This window comes from Pelmatolapia mariae, linkage group LG8, assembly GCF_036321145.2.
Source record: "Pelmatolapia mariae isolate MD_Pm_ZW linkage group LG8, Pm_UMD_F_2, whole genome shotgun sequence".
In the NCBI taxonomy this organism is placed as follows: domain Eukaryota; kingdom Metazoa; phylum Chordata; class Actinopteri; order Cichliformes; family Cichlidae; genus Pelmatolapia; species Pelmatolapia mariae.
The window spans coordinates 16344339-16363017 of record NC_086234.1 but is presented as its reverse complement, the minus strand read 5'-3'; the positions used below and the strand labels follow the sequence as shown (position 1 = coordinate 16363017).

Genomic DNA, 18679 nt, shown 5'->3' with positions numbered 1-18679 from the left:
TCCACCACAGTTGGCATGAGGTGTTTGTGCTGTTTAGTTTTCCCCACATGTGGCACTTTGGCCAAACATCTCCACTTTGGTCTTGTATGTCTAACGATCATTGTTCCTGACGTCTTGTAGTTTGTTCAAATTAAACTTCATAAACCTAAGCCGTGCTGCCCTGTACTTTTGAAGAAAGAGGTTTTTTCCTGGAAACCCTTCGAAACAAGACATACTTGTTCAGTCTTTATCTGATTGTATTGTCATAAACTTTAACATTTTATGGTGAGGATGGTAGAGTCTGGGATGTAGATCTTGAGATCTTTTGCAGTTTCTCTGAGTGTTGCTAAATCTGACCTCAGGGTTATTTTGCTGGGTGGGACGTCCACTAATGGGAAGACTGCCAACTCCCCTGAATGTTTTCAACTTGTGAATAATCTTTCTCCCTGTACATTGATAGAATCAGATAGTTTCCAAATGGTTTTGCTTCTCTAAGATCAATGCATGTCTTTTTTCCTTGGCAGTGCCAGCAAACTGCCAAACATTTTGCCACACTTTACTTAATTGCATTTGATTAGCAGCATCTCGCTGATACGTCCTATGGCATTATGAGTGTACTTAGTTTTTCACACACTGCTCCTGAATTCTGGGTTTAAAACAAAAACAACAAAAAACTATCAAATGATGTAATATCAATATTAGTTGTTCATCTGAGGTTATTTTAGTACCTGCTAAGGAATTAATGCGTTTTTACATCCTCACACGTTAAGTCTTAAAAAAAATAAACATACTCTATATCATACGGCTGAACGCTCTTTATCCAACTGCCTGTTTTGGACACTTTAAAGGAAAGAGACGCCGTCATTACCAGCCCTGCTGTTATGTTCAACACAGCCTTTGTTTTTCGCAGTGATACCTAGAGCTGAGCTGAGTCTAAATTTATTTTAAATCTTTAGTTACTAGTTATTTTGCAGATTTGGACTAATAATTGGTTGTGATCTGTCCTAAATGCAGCTGCATGTCTTTTAATATTTCCAGAAAGAGATCGCATATCTCTTCATTGACTCCCTGTTGACTTTCGAGTCAGTTCTCAAATTTAAATGGTAATGCACCCCGGCACATGTTAAAACTTTTACTGACCCACTCTTTCAACCCTTAGGACTTTGGAACAGACTGCTGGTGGTGTCTCATTTTAAAATGAGTGGAAACTGGGCCTTTGGGGTGGGGTGGCATAAGTTACACTCATCTCTTTGTTTTACTGATCCAGAAGAGGCTTTTAAAAAAGGCTAGACATTCCTACTCAGACAGGCATTTGAGTAATTATATGTAAGACTTTGTGTTGTTCATGTATCTGATATACTGTATTTAATTTTTTTCATTTGTTGCCAGGCACTTTCTGACTTTGTCCTTGAAAGGTGCTTTACAAACACATTTCTCTTAATGACGAGGTATTATGGATGAAGCAGGGACTATAGGAAGCCAATCAATTAGATTTTTTTGTGGGCCAGTTAAAGTGTGACCTTCTGACCTGGAGGCCCAGAGGATAAAAACATGTTATGTCCTGTTGTTTGCATTTTTTTCACTTTTTTCAGCATGTCTATTGTGCATGCTTCTACTGTGACTATTATAGAAAACATATTAGGCAACAGCATTACTCAAAACTGTCTCTCATGTCTGGATGAGGGCTGAAGTTTTATTTTAAACTGATCCCTGGTAATCCACAAACACTTGTTCCTTCTATGAGTTCAAAGGTTCACTTCGAGGTCATGTTCATATCCGTTTTCAATAAAAAAGGACTCATTAAAACACCTCTTTTAATAACTTTTACAAACTTACATGATGAATTCTTTCGTCAGTATGGAGATGCAGTTCACTTCCCACAGCAGAGTGTATTTCAGGATGGCTTTCCCCCCACATAGAGACCACATCCATAAGGCTAATACAGTCACACTTTCAGACTCTCAATTTTAATTTCAAGACTCTGTTCTTACTAACATGCAGTATCGGCACCCACTAATCCATGAGGTATCAGCTGGTAAATCCTTTGTCTCCAATATTCCACAGTTAGTGTCCACCTAGTGTCCAGAGACTGTCCTCAGCTGTGAGCCTGGATGTTGTCCCACACTCTGACTACATCTGGGCAGTCATTGAGGGCTTCTATTAGAATCGAAGCAGCATCGAGGTGATCCTCGTCCAGGGGTGCGTGTGTGCGGGGAACAAATTCCAACCCAGCGGATAAAACCTCCATTCCTAGCTCCTTTAACGAGGCCCTCACCTTATTCAGGTCAGCCACATCACAGAGAAACTAAAGACAAAGAGGTAGATCAAGCTGTTAAATTAAATTTGTACCTATTATTTTAATATTGTAATTATTATTATTTTTTTAGATTTCTACATTTCAGAGACCTTGAGTATTTCTTTTTTCATTTTGTATTGAATGCACAAACTGAACTGTATTTAACCTGAGAACAGAGCTGAAGGTTGTGTGTTCTACTGTACTGTATGGAAAACTGAAAAAACATCTGTTTGTCGGTATCTCGAAGAATTAAATCATTCCATTCAGTTATTTAAAGCCACATATCAAAACTTAAATCATTTTCCTGGAGGTTGATGTCCGACCTGCAGCAGGGGCTTCTCCTCCTCATCCTCCGTCTCTTGGACGTCTTCGGCTCCGGCCTCGATTGCCAGCTCCAGTGCTCTCTCCGTGGTGATGTTCTGACCTGGCACGACCACCACTCCCCTCCTCTGGAAGTTATGCCGGGCTCCGTCTGACAGCATCCCCCTGAGGATGGAAGCAGAATTACAATTTTTCACTTCTAAGGTTATTATTTTTATTCTGAAGGCTTACAAACAGATAAGTTTACTTCATCAATAAAAGAATAAAAACAGTAAGAACATGTGCCTTGTCTAGTAAACAAGCAAGCTTAAATACATCTCCCTGCTGTTTTTTCATCACTTATACCAGCAATACAATCTTTAATAAAGACATACATTACAACATACTATTAAGCTTTCATTACTGCTGTTTCCTGCAACTAGAGGGACATCTACTGGCTACTTTACAACAAATCTTTTGTATAGTGTGTGTAGAAACCTGAAATTTCCTATAACAATCTGATATTCTCTGTCCATGTTCTTTGTTTTGTTTTTTTTCTAATTATTAAAAATTAAAACACTGCTCCTCTGGCAAGTTTTGAATATTTTATCAAGGTATTCTCAGGTAATCTCTTAAGATTTTTGCATGCAGCTGGGATTTGTTTTGTGTGAGAGAAAACTGATGCATCTGTTAACCTTAAGTACATGTCGAGCAGGTTAACACTAAAACCATCGGCGATGGTGTGAAAACGCTCGTAAACCTGACACAGTTACAGAAAGGTGAGACTACAGGAAGCCGGGCCTGACCCATTCTTGTTAAGCAGGCGTTTGATTTCCTGGTGGGTGCGCGAGTTGTTGTCGGTTAGGACTTCGACAAGCAGCAGACACCCGCCGGGTCCCCGAGCCTCAAACATGTGCTGAGATGCTGGTTTGGCCTTTTCCTGCAGAGACAGGACACAAGACGAGAAGATGACTGCAGCACAGTATCACAAAAACTAACATATACAGTTATGTTCTTAAGTATTTGGGCAATTACACTTTTTGATATTTTTGACTTTGTACACCACCACATTAGATTTTCACTGACTCTTGTATTTACAGCAGGCTTTAAGATTTCTGTGCTGGGCAAACTGCGAATTAATAGTACAGCACATTTAAAACAACTGTTACTGGAATCAAACTAAAAACCAGGGAAAACAGGTGAGTTTTGAGTAAGAATTCAAAGGTCTCTAATGATATTCTGGGGTAGGTGGTTCCACAGGACAGAGCCTAAAACTGAAAATGTCAGATGCCCTCTATTTTTTAGCCCTGTGATAGGAGCATCCAGAATCATCTGATTAGAAGACCTTAGTGCTGTAATGGAGTGTGGATGGTTAAAACCTTAGATAAATAAGGGGGCAGGCCAATTCAAACACTTAAAAACAAGCAATAAAATCTTAAAAATTAAATCTAAAAGAGTGGCTAAAACGGGGACCGTGTGCTCTCCACTGACTTGTTTTTAACTGTGTCACATTTTACTGATATATTTATAGATTTTTAATGACCCTCACCTAAGACTGCTACCCAGCTAAACAATGCATAAAAACTATTGGATGCAGGTAACCTGCAAACATGCTCTGTGCTCACACTGGGGAGGATCTGTTGGAAGTGGCACCACAGATGCTTTCTGTATCTCTGTGCCAGTAAGGTTATCAACCTACCGCACTCTTGATTGCAACATCTATGGATGCTTTGGGCATGTTCTTGCTCCTGCACTGCTCCAGTATGTGGGCCAAATTTAGATTCAGCTCTGGGTTAGATCCACCTTCTGAGGATGAAAACCAGAAGTGAAATTTTATCCAATCAGAAACCGTAAAGCAGTGAAACTCCAATTAAACAAAAAAACAAAACAAAAAAACAACAACTTTGTGTCACGTACCTTTGACAGCTATTCTTATCATCATACCAAACTTCATAAACATTCTCCCCCTCGCCTCATCTTTTGGTCCCTTGACGTGCTTCACCTTTGACCACTTGTTATGTCCGGCACACAAAGCGGGACACAGCTGCAATGTCCGGGCAGGAGGAGTCCTCCACCCCGAGGACACCACACATGAAGACGGCGGGAGAACTGGCTCCAGAGACGGGAACCTGCTGGAAGCCGCGTACACAGGGGGGCGGAGAGCCCTCAACAGCAGCAGCACCGGAGCCGCCATGCCCTTCACACACACACAGACACACAACTACAATGAATGCTCCTGCTGCACATGTGGAGCAAAGACTACGTTTAATGAGTGAGCTGAAAGTCTCCGTCTGAGGGACAGAGCTCCAAACTTTGCTGTAACCACAGTAAATAATAAAAGCTGTCTGAAGTTTTCCAACTTACGAGCTGACAAGTCAGGATAGCACGCAGCTGCTTCTGCCCTTGTTGTCAGACGGGTACTTCCGGGTTGAGATGACGTCGGAATCGGACCTGTCAAAATAAAGGCCGTATAAAATGTATTTTAAATCATGACATTTGTGATACGGTAAATTCGTAATAGTGTGCATTACTATCAGTGTTGGGCAAGTTACTTTGAAAAAGTAATTCAATTATAGTTACTAGTTACTTCTTCAAAAAAGTAACTGAGTTAGTAACTGAGTTACAATATCCTAAAAGTAATTAATTACTTGAAAAGTAACTATTGCGTTACTTTAAAAAAAAAAAGTTTAACCCTCTGGGGTCCAGGGTATAATTGGCCATATAAACTACTTTTGATTTTCCCTCCACATTTTACCTTTAAAAACTATTTACTTTGCCTTGTTTGGTATCATCCTTTTCAGCACAACCTCACGTGTCTGAATTTACAGTCATGTTTTCATTTTGATATACTGTATTAACACAATTGATCTAAAATCAGACAAAAACCATAAAATCAGAGTAGAAAAAGTTATATTTTTTACTGTAACAACCACAAACATCTTTAATGAATCATATTTCATAACTTTAAATGCAACTATAAATTGTCAATTTTAAAATCCTATGCACAAGTTTACTTTTACCCTTTTTTTAAATAACCATTTCAAACTATTTACAGAACAATCAGCTGTTCTGCATTCAATAAGATGCCACACAAATTATTTGTGCCACTCCAAAAACATAATTTCTGTCCACTATAAAGGAGAACATCACAGCCTGATACCTGCAGGTCTGACAGCAGCAGGTGTATCACTCCTTTTTCTACCTGGAGACAGCAGTCACCTCATTGTTCTGACACACAACACAAAACTATCCACAACACTACACACTAACTACACAAGACAACACATTAACTACACACTCCAAACTCGCTAAACGTCACAAATCTCTCACATCTCAAAACTCGCTCTCTCTCTTTTTCTGCTCTCTCTCTCTCTCTCTCTCTCTCGCCGTCACTCCTAAAACTTCCGCTGTTTGTTTTTTTTGTTTGTTTTGGTCATAAGCAGAGAGTGCTTGCTAGTGCTGTCCTTCAGTAAACGTGGCGAAACTATTGATGAAAAAACGCCGGGTATATATTGTTTATCATGACTCTGGTTTTACGTGGCCTATCAACATAATTTATAAACTGGTATATGTCACCTTGTTGCTTTGTCTTTAAGTGGTCATGTGATTAGCTTACCACGACTACTTTATTCTTCCTCAGTCAAACAGCAGCACTCATGCGATTGTTTTGCCCCCTTAGCTCCAGGTGTTGTGCAAAAAGTGATCGTGATTTTCGCGTCCGCAGGAGCACGCGCAGCTGCTTAAAGCTGTAGCGTCCAGATTACTTACAGCTACTTCCATGCTACTGATATAAGATGCGGTAAGCTGAACACAGCTTCAACCGTCTGTTTGTTGAAAAATAGTAACGGACCGCGTTTCCTTGTTAGTAACTGTAACGGCGTTGTAACGATAGGAATAGTAATTAGTTAGATTACTCGTTACTGAAAAAAGTAACGCCGTTACTTGTAATGCCGTTATTCCCATCACTGATTACTATACATATATTTTTAAATAACTGACCACAGGAGTTACGGAAATGTTAATAGACCATTTAATGAATTAATAACTACATTCCGACTTACCAATTTTGTCTTTAGTAGTTGTAAAATGAATTAAAAAAAGATTTTTATTTATTAAGCGCCAGATGACAACAACAGTCGTCTCAAGGCGCTTTATGTTTTAAGGTAAAGATCCTACAATAATACAAAGAAAAACCCGAACAATCAACAATAGTCAGGAAAACAAAAAGAAAGGATTACACAACACACACAACAAACACAGGAAATATTCATTTCCATTCAGTTTTATTTATATAATGCCAATCACAAATGTTGTCTCAAAGTACTTTATATTATGGAGTTAAGATCCTAGAATAACATGACGCACTTTAAGCAAGAAGTTGGCAACAGGAAGAAACCTCTGGTAGAACTAGGCTCAGGGAGGAGCAGGCACCTGCAGCAACTGGTTTGGGATGAGAATAAATAAGAAATAAAAATAAGAAATAAACTGAACAAACTTCATCATTCACTAGTTCAGACAGTTGGAAAATGTGGGCGAGCTTCTCATCACATAAACAACTCAAGTGCAGCACATATGGTAAAGTCTGACATCACAAAGTGAACATCTGACATCATCAGGAGGTCACAAACCAGTAGCACCCCCAAAACAAGATGGCACTACCTCACTAGAACAACTTCAAACCAGTAAAAAAAGTAGAAAATAAAAGATGACAGAGACACCTTTATTGATAACTCAGAGGTATTGTTTATCTAATGCAGACTCATCTTCACTCTCCTATTTATTTATTTATCTGTTGCTTTATTGCTTTTTAAATGCATGGAACCAGGAAAACGTGTCATATAGTAAAACCATGGGAATCTCAAGTGCCTCTGGGTTTTCTGATTGTGGCTGAGGACCACTGAGTACAGCAGACTATCAGCATGCATTCAAAGTTCTTCAAAATGCCTGTCAAAACAATGTTTGTCATATAATTTGTGCATTTGTCATTCATGCATATCAGAATATATATTATGTAATATATATTACTTTAACTGGTGTGGTAAGTAGTTCTATGAATCTGGTCTGTATCACTGCTCTCTAAAGTCTCCCAGTGCGGGATACTCATGCTCTAGACCAAGTATTAAATTAAATCGTGTTACTAGTAAAAACTAAGAGTCCTATTAGTGGGAATAGAAAAGAGCAGGTTAAGGCAGACAAACAAGCCAAATGTGAAGCACAGAGAGATAATGACAGCAGAGGAGAGCAAAGAGTTAAGTGAATGGAAGCCACAGCATATCAAGGCCAACCCATCTCATCCCAACAGTCCTAAGAGCCGTGAAAGGAGGAGGTTTCCTCCTCAGTGCTCCTCTCTTCCCCAAAGAGAGATCATCCAACCACAGACAGCCCCTCAAATGTCAGCTGAGCTTCATGCAGAAAACTCTGGACCTCAAAAGACTCCAAAACACAGTTCCTGTTGACTAATAAAGGAGCACAGATGGGACACGAGAGAAGAACATTAACTTTAGGACAAAGTTCCTTCAGCACAACCTGAAGAGGATAAAATGATCTGAGAGTGAAAGGTGTGCTGTTCTGTTTCAGCTGGAGAGACGTCATGTTGTCTGCACAAGGAATTATTGTTTTTTACTTTTTCCATGGTGTAATAACAGCCTCAGCGCTGGTAAGTTGACTACATTCATAATATTTAAATTATTTAATTATTGAACAGTTATTCACTGATGGGGTTTGTTAGGGGAAAATATTTTACTCCTGGTTTGCTTTACTGTTAACATAAATGAGGTCAAATAAGTGCAATTTAAACCCGGATATTGAATTTTCTTGATGATTTCTACTAATGTAAGCTTTTTCAAAGCAGACTTTACTTAAAAGGGCTAATAATGATCTTAAATGGATTGGAGCAGTAGATAAATTCTTAGTCTCACTTGCATCTTGTGTCCTAAATTTAAACTTTTCACACAGCAGCAGCATATCTTACACTTTATTATGACCCTGAGTCAGACATGACACATCCACACTGCTGCAGTTTGGGCCAAAGATAGAAAATTTCATGTATCTGTGACCCACTTTGATGCTTTGAATTAGATTTATCTAATGCTTCAGGAAACATGCCAGACATTCAGCAGCAAGACTGAGATGACAGTGTCTTCTTAGTTAACTGATGAGGTGATAAGGAATAAGTTTTCCAGCAGTCCTGCTGAGGAAAATAAAAAGTATTCTAACCCACCTCCTTTCCTCTATTTTGAGTGAATCTCGCGTCAAACCATGAGACAACTGAGACAAATTATAAAAAAGCTTATAAAAAATTTCATTGAGTAGAAAAATGCTTCTTTTCATATAAAAAGTGGATCTATTAATATAGTTGTTCTTGAGGCTGAGAAAAAAACTTCACATCACAGCAGCACAAGAACCACCCCTCTCCTTTATCAGAAGTCACCTGTGGTCTGCTTTACCTCACAAACCATAATCAGCTTTGACCCTTTTAACCTTTCGCTGACTGAAGCATGCTAACAGTGACCGTAAGTGCGCTTCTTCATCTCTGGATCTCCCCCGTGTCCATCCTGAGTGTTGATCTCGGACAGGATAACAGGATCATGGAGGTGGGAGGCTAAGGCTAAAAAACAGTTTGTGTCGGGAGAAAAACAAAAAAGCTCCCCTTCTGTATTAAGAGGCCCAGATAACTTCTCTGTGAGATCCAATCCACTCAACAGTGAAGGGTTTGAACTACACAGGATGCCTGGATATGCTAAACCAGGGGTCTCAAACCTACAGCTCCCAGAGCCACACGTGGCCCTTTTATCAATCTCCAGTGGCTCCCTGTGACATAAAAACTAAATGAATATGAATATTTAAACATATAATGTGTATTTTAAACATTTTAATTATTTATTTATCAAGTTTCTTCCCATTCCCAGTTTTAAAAATGTGTTGCTTATAAGATTAACACATTTTAAAAGCCCCCTATATTCTGTGTTGCCACCTGGTGCCTTAGCTTCTTAATGTTGCTGTTTCTTAATTTCAGTTATGTGGTTCAGAACCAAGCACTGATGAAGACACATAAGCAGCTAGTCTTGAGTTCTCCAATGCAAAAAATTAAACATAATCTTGAAAATAGAGCGATTCACAGCATGTCAGTGCTACCGGCTCACCTGTGCGCTCGATCAGGAGCAAAAAGGCAAGAAATGAAAGTGAAATTGTGGAAAGATATTTCTAGAAGAAGCCGGATGTTGTTGCATTTACAGGTCTGAGGGTTGATTGACTTGTGTAGCTGAACCTTTGAAATTCATTTGCACAACTTTATAGTCTGTGTTTCAAAGTTGGTCCATGCATGATATGATAGACCATTTTTCCTCCACTTTACATTGTTCTGCTTAGTTATTATATAGCAAAAGTAACATCTAATAAAGTTTTATAAATCAATTTTTCTTTTTTTCAGATCTATCATTTCCTAAATGCAATAAAATAAAATAAAAAAAAACAAGTTAAAGTATCAAATCCTCATAAAAGCCCACAACAGAGTTACACATTGTTAAAGATTTTAATTATTTACCATTAGTATTACTTCTATTTACCAATTATTATCTATTAGCAATGTTGATAACAGGATTTCTCACCTTTATTATAAAGCAGACATATGTTTTGCATCTTTATACACTCAAAAAATATTTATGCCCAAAATGGTAACTTTAAGTAATTAATCTTGTTACATAAGCACAATGTTTAAATGATTCTTTATCTGAATAAATAAACCGCTGATTTTCTATATTTACTCAAAGGGTTGCTTGACAGTAAACATTAATCAAACCTCTACAGCGAATGATCGCTGCTCAGCGTCCACCGTTACTAGAAACAAACATTTAGCCAGCTGCAGTTTATTTCACTGTAACGTTGTATTCATTTACCTACATGGAAATTAATAAATCAACTAAATCATTTTCTTTAGCATGTGAGAGTCAGTACTCACCTCTTTTATTCAAGCCAAAGTCCACCGAATCACAGTAGAAATTACTTATATAGTTTTTTTTGTTTTTTGTTTTTTAATTTCTATACTAGATTTTTTTTCTTATTTATTTTGTTTTTCAATGTTTTATTTTATTATTTTGTACTTCTTGCTGACCCCTGTGCTGCTGTAACTACGGGATTAATACAGTCTGTCCGTCTATATGACTTCCAGGCCATTTGATTCACTACAAGGCCCTTAAAGCATCAATTTAAAAAACTGAATTTTAAAGGGGGAAAAAGGACTTTCCATAAATTTGAAGAGGTGGCAGTTTGCTTTGTTTGTTTCTCTTCCTTTGCAAATCTTCCATCTGCTCCGCTGCTCCCCTCTGCCAAACCGTTCTCATGCTCTGCTAGTTTTGATGCTCAGTCGTGAAATGCACCCGGGAACACAAAGCTGCTTGTGCTGACCGGCTCACACCAGCATGGCCCCTGAGGATGAGATCCCCGTGTGGCCAGCAGCAGCCCAGCTGCTGTGAATAAAGGGCCTGGCGGGCCATCATCACATACCGCACTCTCACACAACTATTTCACAACACCTGGAGGCAGCACATCAGATCTTTGGGAGAGGTTGTGGTTGATGAATCACTTCAGAGAGAGTTTCATGAGGATCATCTCAAAATGATGCATAGATGGGTTATATGGCCTTTCAGTATAAATAAATGACATGATTTATGCTGATCATTATGTATTAATCTTGTTTTCTATCGTTTACCATTGAAATGACGTATATGCAATAATGTATCTATACGTAGTATTACTGACAACTTGGTGGGCGTGTCTTCATAATTCATCTGTTGCTTTTTTGTTCCTTTTTTTACAGATTGACTCTGATGATGTCATCACACGGGATGAGCAGATCTACCTTCTGATTGGTGCTCATGCCAGGTGTGAAAGGAGCATCAAGGCACAAATGCCCCTCATTAAAGGTTTGGGGACTTCTTTTTAAACACTATACAGAGTGCCTCTTTATGGAACTGCTTCCCCCCCGGTTTTGAATACTTTCTACGACTTTGTGAGCCTATAGTTAGAAATAAAAAGCAGTCAACACTGGAAGTATGTCTGACTTTTAATATTTCAAAGAAGGTCCTGTCAAATAAGAGCCTTTTTTTAACAGGCGGTCAGTGAGTGCACGTCCAAACACACAATTAGATCAACTATTTATTGCATCACTTGTTTATTTAGGATCAGATGCAACACCCAGTCCAATATCCTGCTTTCCAATATCTCTTTTATTAGACAGCAAGGCATTTTTAATTTGGAAACGCGATGGAGAAGCTGATGTTTGATAAGCTGATTCAATGCGGTATTATTAAATATTACAAATCTTCTCATGAAATGTGACTCAAGCTTTAAGTGTTACATTTTTTATTGATTTACCAATCTGGAGGAAGCATTGGAAGCAAATATGTTTATGCATCAGCTCATTTACAATTTTACCTCCAATACTGAAGGAAATCTATATATGGAGTGCTAAAATTGCCATAAAAAGACAATAATGGTCTTATATGATGTATTATTACAGGTAAAACCAGCCAAATGTGATTTAAAGAAGTTTAAATTAGCTAAACTTTGCCTGGTAGCAGCATTAAAATCCTATTTAGTATTTCGGTAACTTAATGATGTAACATTATGGTCATGTAAAAAAGATTAATAGGCATATGGGTACTCTTTTGTGTTTATATGTATTTTTTCTGTTTATGTTTATTTCAAATGCACCAGTTATATTCCCCTTAACTGTGTATCACATATATACCCTTACAGTGGTATTAAATAGGGGTGGGGTGAAAAATCGACACAGTATAGTATTGTAATCTGTTGTGTGGCAATACTGCAGAACTGTATTGAATTGTTTCACATAAAAGGGAGCTTTCCTTCCCACTGTCGCCAAGTGCTTGCTTGTAGAAGTCATGTGATTGTTGGGGTTTTCTCTGTTTGTTTGGGGGGGGGGGGGGGGGGGCTTTACCTTACAATATAAAGCACCTTGAGGTGACTAACTTTGAGGAAATAATTCACAGTTTTTTAAAAAAAAAGGTGATGAATTGGAATATAATATATTGCAGTACTCAGTATATTGCAAAAAGTTACAAATTGCAATACACTCATGTTGTGGGCTGTTCTGTGATTTTCACCTCTGATATTAAACATGGAGAGGTTTTAGATAATGAGGGCAGCTTATGTATAAGTTATCCTTGTGAGTCAAGGAGGGGCCTGTTTCAGATAAAATATGAACTGAAGTTTAGATCACTGAGGATTATTTTAAGTTTTGAATCATGCAAAGCTACTCAAGAGCAGTCTACGAATAAAAGTACAGCGTTAGGTGGCACAATGCCTGAGCTATACACAGATCTATCAGCTTGCTAACACTTTTTTCACACCATTGTTGAAGATGGCGACTGCACCCCAGAGTGGGATGGGATCATCTGCTGGCCGCAGAGCACAGCAGGTCAGCTGGTCTCAGTTCAGTGCCCGGAGTACATCTATGACTTCAACCACAGAGGTAGCAGAGCTCCAGAGATACTAGCATCTGATCATCTACACAATATAAAAAGCATCCTTCAACCTCAATAACCAGGAAGCAGTAGTTTTGAGAAAAATGCAACTGAAAAGTATAAAATCAAAGATTTCCTTATTCAAAAAATTAATCATTATGTCCTGCCCTCCCGTGGACAGGGCGAGCCTACCGTCAGTGTGATGTGTCAGGCAACTGGGAGCAGGTGGCAAGCATCAACCGCACTTGGGCAAACTACAGCGAGTGCACCAGATACCTGACCTTCAACCACAGAAGTCACGAGGAGGTGTGTGCATTTGATCCAGTGCTGGGTTGAATGAATCTGTTTGTGCATGTTTATCTAACAGCAGAAAAGAGACAGAACTTCTTTAGAAGACAGTACAACAACGGCCATATTCTTACAAAATACTCGGGGCCTGTCTTCAAAAGACCTTTTCCCTCCAGTGTGCTAATTGTGCTGAAGATACAAAATTACCAATGTGTTCAAATCTGTTCAGTCACTTCTGTTTCCAGATATGAAAAGATGCTTTGCTGTGTTTCAGAAGGTGTTTGAGCGACTCCATCTCATGTACACCATCGGCTACTCCATTTCTCTCACATCCCTGCTGGTGGCAGTCTTCATTCTCTGCTACTTCAAGTAAGAAGAAAACAGCTTACGAGCTTTGATCCATAAACCTGTAACCAAACAGCATCTCCGGACTTCATCCAAAGATGCCTTCCTCTCTTTCAGGCGTCTCCACTGCACACGCAATTACATCCACGTTCACCTCTTCGCCTCCTTCATCTGTCGAGCGGTCAGCATCTTTGTGAAGGACGCTGTGCTTTACTCCATATCTGATGGCAGTGAAGCTGAGCCCAACTTTACAGGACAGAAGCCCCATATGGTAAATTGTAACGTCGCATTATTTCTTATCACCAGTTATTCAGTTTTGTTCGTTTTTTAAATACTTCATTGTGATCAAGACTATCGGCTGTATGGCAGTCAGCACAGTAACGGTAGTTCATAATGGCATGGCCTGTTTGCAAAGCTAAGCAAACCATATTTGCATATAAGCACTCAAAACACCTCATTCATATAAGAACTTTTTTTCTACACTTAAGTGCTTTCTAGCTAACATTCATACTCTGATGGATGCATGAGAGAGCAACATGGGCTTAGTATCTTGCCTAAGGATACTGGGTCTCTGACAGAGTGTTTTGAGTTTGTTTTGGTTTGGGGATTCTTTCTTTTGGAATGAAGAGATTTTCATTAGTTTTCTGCATTAGTTACTTTTGAGCTCAGTTTTCCTAGTGCCTCTGAGTTTTTAGTATTTATACTTCCAGTTTCTTGTTTTTATCATGTGAATGCCTCTTTCGTGTCCAGTCTGTCCCAGTCTGATCTCTATGTTTTCTTACTCTTACTCTTTCTTTCCGGTTATGTCACCATGTTCGTCTGGTCTCTCTGTGTTTTGTCTTCATGGCTGTCTACAGTTTTTGTCTTGTCTATTTAATAACTTTGTATTCCTGTCCCTGTGTGCTCTCCATTTGTCTCCCCAGCCTGTCATGTCTCCTTTTGAGTTTATCCCGAGTCCCAGTGTCAAGTTCACAGGCCTTAGTCTGAGTCTCAGTGTGCGTGTGTGTGTGTGTGTGTGTGTGTGTGTGTGTGTGTGTGTGTGTGTGTGTGTGTGTGTGTGTGTGTGTGTGTGTTACTTCCTGTTTTATTTTGATAGTCCTCTGTCTCATATGTGTTATGTTGACTTCCTTGTCTTGTTAGTTATGATTCTGTTCCCATGCGTCTCCACATCCCTTAATCACGCTCCTGTGTATTTTTTGTCTGCATCTTCTTCTGTTCTTCATCATGTTCTCCTTCACTTTATGTGTGATCTCAATCAGTCATTTTTATCAGTTTCTACTCTGCCTAGTCATTGTTTATCTTTTGTTTCCTCCACCTTAATAAAGTTGACATTTTGAGTTTAAATCCATCTGATCAGTCCTGCATCTGGGTCCACTCCCTGTTCGCCACACACTCATTACATGACAGTTACAGCACATTTCTCATTTGTTCATCCACAACAGGAATCCACCACCCACACCTGCTGTAATGGACTGAGATCTGGTGATTTGTGCCAAATTCTGACCCTACCATCACCTGCCCTACTTTTGTAGCAGCAGAAACCGAGACTAATCAGACCACACAACGTTTCAGCCTCAGTTTCATGTTCTTAGCTGACAGAAGTGCGGTGATCTTTTCTGGTGCCGTAGCCCAAGGTTCAACACGTGCCTTAAAAGATGCTCTTCTGCATACTTTAGTTCCCAGAGAACTGGCCCTCAGTAGAAACTCAGAGATGGTAGTGTGGGAAATTCCCAGTAGAACAGCAGTTTCTGAAAAACTCAAACCAGCCTGTCTGGGACCAACAACCATGCCACATTCAGCTGCTCAATTTGAACTTCAGCAGGTCGCCTTGACCATGTCTGCATAGTGCACTGAGTTCTCTCGTGAGATTGTCTGATTAGATTTTCGCATTAACAAGCAGGTGAACAGGTATACCTAACAAAGTGATCAGTGAATGTATGATCATGAGTTTTACTCATATTTTCTGTTTTTGTCATTAGGCTGGCTGTAAAGCAGCTGTTACTCTCTTCCTGTACTTCCTGGCAACTAATCATTACTGGATCCTGGTGGAGGGGTTGTACCTCCATAGTCTCATCTTCATGGCCTTCCTGTCTGACAAGAACTACCTGTGGGCCCTCACCATCACTGGCTGGGGTAAGTGACACTGGGGCAGGTGACACTTTGGACTAATGCCAGTTTGTCTAATAGTCCCATGTGCTCATCGTAGGTGTTCCAGCTGTGTTTGTGTCCATTTGGGTCAGCGCACGAGCTTCACTGGCAGACACTCAGTGAGTCATGTGATCCATTTATCTTATGTTTACGTTACACTCCTACAACAAGTGCTCCCAGTAATAGATTCATTGGTCTTTCCAGATGCTGGGATCTCAGTGCCGGAAACTTGAAATGGATCTATCAAGTCCCTATTCTGGCTGCGATTGTTGTAAGAAAAGGGGATTTAAATCAGAAGAGCATTAAAGACTGATATTCTGAGAGATTATTTTAAATATGGATATCTTTTTCTTTCCCTGCAGGTGAATTTTCTCTTGTTCATTAACATCATTCGTGTACTGGCCTCTAAACTGTGGGAAACCAACACGGGCAAACTGGACCCCCGACAGCAGTACAGGTAACCCTCCAAGGAAAATGGTGGATGTTTTTAATCTCTGGACTATAAGCTGCCATCTGTTTAACAAGAAATATTAATGAAATAAACTCTTTGTTCTGCAGGAAGCTACTCAAGTCCACATTAGTCCTCATGCCTTTGTTTGGAGTTCACTACATGGTGTTCATGGCTCTTCCCTACACTGAGGTCACTGGGCTGCTGTGGCAGGTGCAGATGCATTACGAGATGTTCTTCAACTCTTCCCAGGTCAGGACACACTTATAAAAACAAGCACTGCATGCAATTATGTGCTGTAAGCTCTACTGCAATGATAATGAAAGCTGATTCTTTTGAATAAAATCTCATATCTTTGCAGGGGTTTTTTGTGGCGTTTATCTACTGTTTCTGCAATGGTGAGGTAATAAAGCTACAATACAAATCGACTCATATTTATATATTTTTTTATTTGGTAAACAAAAAAAAGGAACTAAAATTAAATAAATCTTCTTCCCAGGTGCAAGCCGAGGTAAAGAAGGCTTGGTTAAGACGTAGCCTGGTGCTGGACCTCAAGCAGAAAGCGAGGATCACTAGCAGCGGCGGAGGCAGCTGTTACTACGGCGGCATGATGTCACATACCACCACCCACAGCGTGTGCCTGTCTGCTGCCAATCCCAGAGCTCTGTCCTTTGCTGGAGGGGTGGTTGGCTCAGGTGGAGCCTCTGGTTCTGGGGTCAGACCCCCGCTGCCACGTCAAGTTTCCACGACTCCCCCCCACCATCATACCAACCTACGTATTTACACTTCGACTGACAGCGAGGCCTCAGGCCTCCAGCAGGAGCTGGGTGTGTGGAAACCAGAAGGTGCTGAGTCAGGAGGTTTTGCCAGAGAAGCCAAAGCCAACAAAGGAGATGATGACCGCAAAAGCCACAGAGAAGAAGATCTAATCAGCTCCTTATCTCCCAAAGAGCTGGAGACCATCTTGTGATTGCTGCTACTTTGAAATATCACGGCAAGCTAGATGTTTTCTCATTAAGAGTACTGCTCTATGTTTTTTTGTGTGTGTTTAGATGAGGATTTTGAGAAATAAGGGAATCCAAAGGCATCTTAATTTGGTGAAAGGGTTCTGAAAGACTTTAGTTACTATAGAAAAGCAAATCTGGGGACTAAGGCTGGGGGATTTCCCAATGTTTTAATGGCTCAGAGCTACATAGAAAAGAAATGCATGCTTCCAATCCAATTCTGGCTTGTAATATGGCTAATCAGAGTTTGCCTGTTATATTTATAGTGGTAAGTGTCATGGTTGTGTGATAAAAATAATGATAATAATACAATACTGGTCTCGATTTCAGGGTTGCAACATCATAGTATGACATAAGCTGTCATAGTACAGTCCAACATCCTTTCATAGGCTACCATTAGTAACTGGACCACAATTTAAGAACTCTAAATCTAAATTCTCATGTCATAAAGACAGATGTTTTTTGTGTGTGGATGTGTCATGGATTTTTCAAGCTGATGTGAATGGAGAGATCCTAAGCTAAAGAATTCAGTGAAGTCAAAGGACAGACCTGGATGTATAAATAGGGAGAATTTTTTCTCCCTCTTCTCGTCTTTCCTGTGTTGCATTTTTCTGGCCACACTGACCTCCTTGTTCAAACTGCACTTCCTACAACCCTTCCCCGCCTAAATGTACACCTCCACGTATCAGCCACACATTAATGAGGGTGTGAACGCATTTAACAATCCAAATGTCACAATGAGATTAGATTTAAGGGCACCTAGACAGCTTGTCTGGACTTATTTTCATGTTTGTTGCTGTCCAGGTTTGCAGACCTATTTATCAGTCTGACAGGACCCTGAAGGCTGATGCGTGAACCTCTCGCCCCATGCAGGCAAAACTCCAACTCCTTCTTTCGTGTAACCTCTGCCCTGAACGCCCTCACAACACTGTCCAGAATTTCACACACTCCCCTCAAGCTTTGACTCAGAGACAGAGGCACCTGAGCCGTTTGGAGACCTGGAGCGGGAGTGACAAACCTCTAAGCCACAATCCACCGGCATTCGCAGAGAAACAAACAGAAAACTATACCTGTACATATTTTAGATGCCCATTAAAAGAGAATCATGTTCTGTGTTTATGATGTGTAAATTTAACACTTGTATTTTAAGAAATGTTTTGGGGAGTATTTTAAATAAACTGTACAGCAGTAATGGAAGTGACTTATGGATTTTAATTATCTGGCAGTGGCAGTGAAACACAACTGGAAGCTAAGGAATAGCTGCATAAAGAAAAAAATGACCAAACACAGAGAAAAACAAGAAATATTTAATTGAATTCAAGAAATAAATAGTTGAAACATGGTCTAGTTCATTTACATAATGCCAAATCACAAATGTTGCCTCAAG

The 18679-nt window shown here is 39.7% G+C and overlaps 2 protein-coding genes across 3 annotated transcripts; one reads left to right on the top strand and one right to left on the bottom strand.

The window, feature by feature from the left end:
* Window positions 1-1779: 1779 nt before the first annotated feature.
* On the bottom strand, window positions 1780-5008 carry LOC134633158 (translational activator of cytochrome c oxidase 1). Its single transcript, XM_063482023.1, has 6 exons — window positions 4940-5008; window positions 4493-4772; window positions 4275-4381; window positions 3382-3515; window positions 2599-2761; window positions 1780-2284 (listed from the first exon to the last, which is right to left on the bottom strand). Exons 2-6 carry the CDS (start codon window positions 4767-4769, stop codon window positions 2075-2077), a joined length of 891 nt encoding a protein of 296 aa, XP_063338093.1. The 5' UTR covers window positions 4770-4772; window positions 4940-5008; the 3' UTR covers window positions 1780-2074.
* Window positions 5009-8141: 3133 nt separating this feature from the next.
* On the top strand, window positions 8142-17794 carry pth3r (parathyroid hormone 3 receptor). Of its 2 annotated transcripts, none has more exons than XM_063482022.1 (13): window positions 8142-8231; window positions 11391-11496; window positions 12957-13067; window positions 13241-13365; window positions 13625-13716; window positions 13810-13963; window positions 15672-15825; window positions 15899-15959; window positions 16045-16111; window positions 16203-16297; window positions 16399-16540; window positions 16650-16691; window positions 16788-17794. In XM_063482022.1, the coding sequence occupies exons 1-13, from the start codon at window positions 8166-8168 to the stop codon at window positions 17256-17258; spliced, it is 1686 nt and encodes a 561-aa protein (XP_063338092.1). In that variant the 5' UTR covers window positions 8142-8165; the 3' UTR covers window positions 17259-17794. The 2 variants fall into 2 exon arrangements, with proteins under 2 accessions (XP_063338092.1, XP_063338091.1); XM_063482021.1 differs by having other exon boundaries at window positions 13622-13716.
* The last annotated feature ends 885 nt before the right edge of the window (window positions 17795-18679 follow it).

Coding starts and splice junctions, on each gene's coding strand:
- LOC134633158 (XM_063482023.1), bottom strand. CDS start 4,769: ATGGCGGCTCCGGTGCTGCTGCTGTTGAGGGCTCTCCGCCCCCCTGTG. Junction 3,516..4,274: donor ATGTTGCAATCAAGAGTGCG/GTAGGTTGATAA, acceptor CTGTCTCTGCAG/GAAAAGGCCAAACCAGCATC. Junction 2,762..3,381: donor CGCCTGCTTAACAAGAATGG/GTCAGGCCCGGC, acceptor TTCCATCCTCAG/GGGGATGCTGTCAGACGGAG.
- pth3r (XM_063482021.1), top strand. CDS start 8,166: ATGTTGTCTGCACAAGGAATTATTGTTTTTTACTTTTTCCATGGTGTA. Junction 11,497..12,956: donor ACAAATGCCCCTCATTAAAG/GTTTGGGGACTT, acceptor CCATTGTTGAAG/ATGGCGACTGCACCCCAGAG. Junction 13,717..13,809: donor TTCATTCTCTGCTACTTCAA/GTAAGAAGAAAA, acceptor CCTCTCTTTCAG/GCGTCTCCACTGCACACGCA.